The 7,116-nt window shown below is 37.2% G+C and overlaps 1 protein-coding gene across 1 annotated transcript; it reads right to left on the bottom strand.

Moving 5' to 3' along the window:
- Positions 1 to 5,326: 5,326 nt before the first annotated feature.
- Positions 5,327 to 6,259, bottom strand: LOC140690313 (olfactory receptor 14A16-like). Its single transcript, XM_072952015.1, has one exon. The coding sequence runs from the start codon at positions 6,257 to 6,259 to the stop codon at positions 5,327 to 5,329; it is 933 nt and encodes a 310-aa protein (XP_072808116.1).
- Positions 6,260 to 7,116: the final 857 nt, after the last annotated feature.

A 7,116-nucleotide genomic window follows, 5' to 3' on the forward strand; every position in this document is an offset into this window, starting at 1 on the left:
GGATAAGGACAAATTAGGAATGCAGGATTAACAGATAAAAATTATAATAAAAAAATAGATAAGCAACATGGATTTACTGGATAGCACAGGGGATTTTACCAGATGTCTTATAATAATCTAAATGGAATATAATTTGCAAAACAAAACTGAATCACTTTGCTGTACACCTGAAATTAAACCAATATTATAAATCAACTATAAGAAATATACATATAGACATGTACAAAACCCTCCACAAATATTAATAAAATAAACTATTAGACTATAAAAATCCTGAGTGTTCAATGTTTTTTTTTAATTAATTCAAACTACATGGAGTCACATATATTTTCTAATATATTGAATAAATTATAAATCCTAATGATAGATTAGAAGAACTGTTTGTAATATATGCATCTATTATATTCTGAGAGAGTAAAATTAGAGCCCACTGCATGATCTAGCATAATTTACCTGATTATAAAATTATTATGCTCCAAAAAGAAGTTTCTAAAAATCGTCTGAGAATACCTCTCTCTCCCTTTCTTTCTCTTTCTCTCCAGCTCTCTGTCTTTCTCTCAATGTATAAAATCCAACAATGTTTGCAAAAGATATTTTTATAATAAGGAAGATTTTAAAAGATTGGAAATATCCTTTGTATCTATCAAAACAGGTAAGACCTTATGGTATAATTTTATTCACATGGTGGATATAAAAATGATAGTGTGATCGCTACATGTGGACCTAAAACACACCTATGACACAATTGTTTTGTGAGAGGAAAGTCACACGAAACAGTTTATACAGATTTACCTCACACTTGTAAAATATATATGTGCACAGAAATATATCTATTTCTGTGTATTAGAAAAAATGTTCAGCTCAAAAGATGAAAAGTAATCTAGCTATTGGTATCATCAGAAATCTTTATTATCTTCATTTTTTTTTGACTTCTGATTCAGTTGTTAAAAATTTTATATATCAGATAGGTCTTTCTTTCCTAATTTTCTTTTCCATCCATTTTTTTTTTGTAGATAACATCTTCTCAATCACACAGACTATTTCCAGATCTTAGAATCATTCTCTGTGCATTAGGCTTTTCTGGTTATCATATGCTTTTTCTTGTCATAATTCAGTAAAAATCATTCTATCTTGCTATGCTTCACCCTTCAAAATTTATATAAAGTTTCCCATCTATCAGGAATATGCCCCTGACAGCCATGGTCCTCTTCATCAATTGTATCCTTTGCATATAATTACTACAGTGTTTTTCACACTAATAAATTTTCTTCTCTTCAGCTGCTTATGGCCTAGAATTTAAGGTATTAGGTCAATATTTTGTGTTGTACAAATTTTCTCTTCCTAGACATTCATCACTGGTTTGTTTCTGTTGTTCTCAACCCCAAAAAGTAAAGATTCCAGCCCTCTGCTCATTAAATAAGGTTTTATTCTCTCTCAGCTAAGCCAATGAGAGGGTTTAGGAAACCATTATGCATTCAGTAGAGATGCATTTCAGCTGATCGTGTGTTTAGGAGCGTGCCCCTGTGAACTTTTTCTACACACTCACCAGACCGTTTATGATCTTGTAATATTGGAAGACTCCAACTCTTAGAAAGAAGAAGGTGTTGATAAAGTCAGTCATTACCACAGGAAAATGTATTTGGCATTCTCATTTGTTACACTGGTTAGTGTTACAGGCAAAAACTTAATATGACCAAAAAATAAAATGTACATGTAACAGTACATTAGCATTACAGTAATCTGGGTAACGTCCACTGGGGTGGAGCAGTGTGGATCTTGGTCCAGAGATTTCCATATGCAAGGAGTGTCCCGTTACACTGTTCCTTTAAATCAAAATCAGTCTGATACTCTGCCACACAGTGTTTCTGTCAGGATGGTGAGAAATGGATTTGCAGTCATTACTCGGGGGGGTCTTTCTCCATCCTGATCATTCAATCCTCCCTGGGCACCAATACGATCTTTGTTGTCTAAGAGCAGTTGGCCTTTTTTATTTGCCACATTTTGTGGTTCCCTAGTCATGGCGATCTGTACCAAGGCCAGGAAATTCTCCTTGCTCAGATATATACAGAGGCTCCCTATCCATTTTCCGATTGTTCCAAAGAGCAGACCGCTGCCTATTACCACTGGAGAAGAAAGACTTTCCTTACTCTCCTGCCACTCAAGGAGCTTTATTTCTTTGATGAAATAACTTAGGATTACTTTACAAAAAAAGAAAGTGCAAGGACCCCATGAAAACAGCTGGGTACATTTTCACAAACTTCACACATCCATGTTATTTTCATCTAGAACAAGAAATAAACCAAAATATATGCAGAACACAGCTCTCAACATAAATATTATTCTGACTTCCGGCAGCACAGAACCTGTTCTTATTTATATAAGATAAATGACAGAATCCAGGGTATAGTCTTTGTCTAATTTCTTGAGTTCAGTACTATCTGTGAGATTCCTCTACAATGTTGGATACAAGTGTAGAATTTCCATCCCAGTTGCTGTCTATAATGTTCGTGTATTTGAATATACAAAACATTATCCAACTATAGTACAAATGTGATGCACTGATACTGAAGCACTACATTTATTCAGTGTCTTAGTTCTCTACTGTTGCAGGAACAGGTTCCTGCAAACTGAGTAGCTCAGAAAGCACACATTTCACAGTTTTATAGGGCAGACTAACTGAGCTCAAAGGATGGTGTCAGTTAGGGTATGCTCCTTTCCGGAGGCTCTCGGAGATAATGTGTTTTCTTGCCTTTTCCACCTCCTAGAGGCCTCCCATCTTCCTTGGATCATAACCCCCTTGTTCCATCTTCAAAAGCCAACATTAGCCAGTCTAGTTCATCTCACACTGCCATCTCTGATTTTCTGACTACTGCTGAGAAAGGCTTTCTGTTTTTGAGGATTTATGTGATTACCTTGGGCCCACCTAAGTAATCCTTCCATTTCAAGGTCCATAATCTTTATCACATTTGCAATGCCCCTATTACTATATAAATTAGTAGAGTCATAAATTCTGGAGATTAACTTGTGGCCATTTTGAGTGATTTTTATTTCCCCTACCACATAAAGAATTCCAAATTCTCTCCTTTCTAGGAAAACCACCTTTCACATGCAAATCCCCAATAATCTCAACAGATACATCATTAAATTTCACTTGGTGTTGAAGGGAAGAGACACTCAAGTATAAAATGAGACATGCATGTAAGGAGAAATGAAGGAATATCTTGCATTGTATGGTGTTATTTTATATGCTGTTTGACCAGCATTTATATGATACGTATCAACTGCTTGAAAACGATCCAGTGATACAAATCATTTTTCCAAGAAATTCAAACATAATTATTGTCATAGCAATGCTTTTTCTCTGTATATTGCTCAAGTTTATTATGAAATGCACTCAGTTACAATAAAATATGGTTAAAACTAGTATAGATTTATCATAATCTAATGCCATTAGAATGAATTACAGAGACTCATTAAAATGTAGAAATATTTTTGTAATCTTAGATTACTGATAATTAAACTGAGTCCATTAATTCACTTTCAATCAATTTTAATTTTAATGATGAGTATGATATGATTTTTTTTCCCATTAGAAACTTGGTACTTCCAGGCTGACAAATATCTTTAACAATCTCTATGTATGCACAATATATCCAACATGGAAAGTACAAACAAGATGTTAAATTTTTAAGGTGTTGCTAATAAAAAAATTGATGGGAATTGGAAAAGATGTCTGCATTGTCTATTCTTCCATTTATTAAATAAGTACTTGCTGAATGTCTGCTCCAGGTCACACAATAAGCTATTCACGGAAGATATAAACCTGCCTCAAGGATACGATTTAGTCAAGGAAAGAGACGTACATCAAAGACTTAACAGAAATAAATCTCAAGTTACAGCTAAAATAAGCACTGTGATGGAGAGGCAAATAATGCGCAGGAAGCATATAATAGGAGAGACTGAGTTAGTCTGAAGTAATTTAGGCAAAATAAGTCTCAAGGACAAATGCACTGAAGTTGGAAAATTGATGACTAGATCAGGAGTAAAGAAAGAAAAAGATCATAGTGGGTTGTACTTCCATTAAGTTATAAAGTCTAAAACTCACTGTTTGCAAACTCAGTTTGTGTGTGTGTGTGTGTGTGTGTGTGTGTTTTACTTCCTTAAACATACCTAAGTCATTACATAATGTGATAGACATTTCCTGTCTCTAGTTTCTCTTCATGGCAACAGTTGATCAAAGCCTCATCTTCCACGGTGGGCTTTGAGCCTCTCGGGATCTCGTCCACCCATTTTGCCTTTCTGCCTCTCTAGTCCTACCCTTATCTGTTTCTCGTTGTCTTTCAGGACAAAACACACTGTGGTTTCCAATCCCAGATCAGTCTCGCATCTTCTCTGAGCCTTTAGTGCCCTTTGTCTTTGTTTGTTTGCTTTCACCTTCCCATCAGCTTTCACTTTGGTTCTCCTCCTTCTTTCCCAGATTCATTGCTCTTTATCCTTTGAAGCACAGCTTAAAGATTTCCTTTAAAAAATGTGTATTGTCTCCCTACACCTGCCACCATTCTAAGCTTTTTGTGTGTGTGTGTTTGGACCCTTCACTTCATGCACCCAGAAGCTTGTTTTAATCCTACTTTAAGCATATGTATCTGTATATAGTAAAGTCACATTTTAGTATATGTGTCTCTTCTCACTAGGCTGCAAGGACACAAGCTATGCCAGAAAATGCCATATAGTAAGTTTGAGAAAGAAAAGAGGAAGACAAATGAATAACAGACTGTTGTTTGGTTTTGGTTTTTGTCTTGTTGGTGAGGTGAAATCCACATAATGTAGAATTTACCATTAGAATTTGCACAATTCAGTGGCATTTTGTATACACACAATGTCCTGCAGCCATCATTTCACCTCTATCTAGTTCCCTTAATTTGAGATTGAATTATACGTATCAGCCCACATGGCATTTCAGATATCACCTCCGTGAAAGGTGACCATGCAATTGGTTTGCCTGGGAGAGTCCAAGCTGATGTCTGATGTGCCAGCATCCCGCCCAGTTTATCATTTGTCACAGAAAAATCGGAAGTACCATTGGGATGACAAACGTAAGGGCAACGTGTATCTGTCCAGTCCCAAGAAGCACCTAGCTGGCTTTGCCATCCACTTGATCTGGACAGGCAGTGTGCTTATACGTGGCATTTTAATCAGTACAACCAAATTGTTTGGTTCATATAGAACCAAATTGTATACACAGTATTATAGTCGGAGTATGCAACAGATGTCTCAGATAATTATGTCAGTGAATGAAAAGATCGCGATCTATGTGAGGTTACTCCTTCTAACTTAGTTTACAAATTCTGGTCATTCTCAGTTTCTTTAGGGCCGTCTTCATATCCTTATTTCTCAGACCGTAGATGAGAGGGTTCATGGTGGGTGGCATCACAGTGTAGAATACTGAAATCAGCAAGTCCAAAAGTGATGGAGATTTGGGTAAGGGGTGTAAATAGGCAAAAAAAACAGAAGAGAGAAACAGAGTCACAACGATGAGGTGAGGCAAGCAGGTGGAGAAAGCTCTGGCCCTGCCTTCTCTGGAGGGCATCCTCAGCACAGTGGAGAAGACGTAAATGTAAGAAATATCGATAAACACGAAACACCCAAAATCGAACACTAGGCTGAGTCCGATGACTACGAATTCCCCAGGGTTGGGTGAACAGGCGAGAGAGAGCAGTTGCGGGACATCACAGAAGAACTGATGGACTTCAGGAGACCCACACATGGGTGTGGAGAAGGTCGAAGCCGTATGCAGGATTGCATTGAGACCTCCGCTGAGCCACGAAGAGGCAGCCATCCGCACACAGGATCCATGGCTCATGATGCTGTTGTATCTGAGTGGGTGGCAGATGGCAACATAGGGGTCATAGGACATGACTGTGAGGAGCACTACTTCTGTAGTAGCTAAGGAGAAAAAGAAGAACACCTGCGAGACACAACCAAGGAATGAAATGGTGTTGTAATTCATCAGAGAGTTCGTGATGGATTTGGGGACAGTGATGGAAATGAGGCCAAGATCCAGAAAGGACAAGTTCTTCAGGAAGAAGTACATAGGGGTGTGAAGGCAATGGTCCTTGGTGGTGACTAAGATGATGAGAAGATTCCCAAGTAGGGCTGCGAGGTAAATTAGCAGAAAGAGCATGGCGTGTAAAATCTGGATCTCCCGAATGTCAGTAAACCCCATAAGAAAGAATGTGCTCCCAGAGGTCAAGTTGTCCATTTCTTTTGACATTTAATCACTTATTCTAAAACAATAGGAAAAAAAAAAAGTAGGCAACTTGAGACTCAGCCTGAGGTTTGCTGTTCTATTTTAACTTCCCTTCCTCCCACTGACATGCACATCTGTTAGAAAATTTGAGACAACATAAGATTAACACAAGAAGTTTCCGGTGAGGTCCCTAACCACAGTGACCACACTGCCATATGACTGAGGGGGGTGCCAGTCCAGTGCAAATCACATACCTCGTAATTTTACCTAGATTAACGTCTATACGCTGTATCTCAGTGAAAGGAAATTTTACAAACTATACGTACATACACTGCAATATGGAGGAAGAAAAGTCATGGACTTCGAGCAATCTGTCCCACATACAAATTTCAGCTTAATCATTTTCATTTGCCTTTTAATGAATAAATTTTCTGAGTACCAGTTCATTCAGTTTCCAGAGAGAACTTTCTCATCTGATCATTATTCTGATTCAGCTAAACAATGTATATAAAAATGACTAATTTTTTTTACAAGAAGACCTTTACAGAAAAATACCATATGAAATCGCTCATATGTGGAATCTAAAAAAAACAACAAAAAAACAAGGACATAAATACAAAACAGAAACAGACTCATAGACATAGAATACAAACTTGTGTTTGCCAAGGGGTGTGGGAGTCGGAAGGGACAGACTGGGATTTCAAAATTTGTAGTTACTGACAGGCATATGTAGAATAGATAAACAAGATTATACTGTATAGCACAGGGAATTATATACAAGATCTTGTGTTCATTCACCGTGAAAAAGAAGGTGACAATGAATATATGTATGTTCAAGTATAACTGAAAAATTGTGCTCTACACTGGAA

The sequence above is a fragment of the Vicugna pacos genome, chromosome 3 (assembly GCF_048564905.1).
Source record: "Vicugna pacos chromosome 3, VicPac4, whole genome shotgun sequence".
In the NCBI taxonomy this organism is placed as follows: domain Eukaryota; kingdom Metazoa; phylum Chordata; class Mammalia; order Artiodactyla; family Camelidae; genus Vicugna; species Vicugna pacos.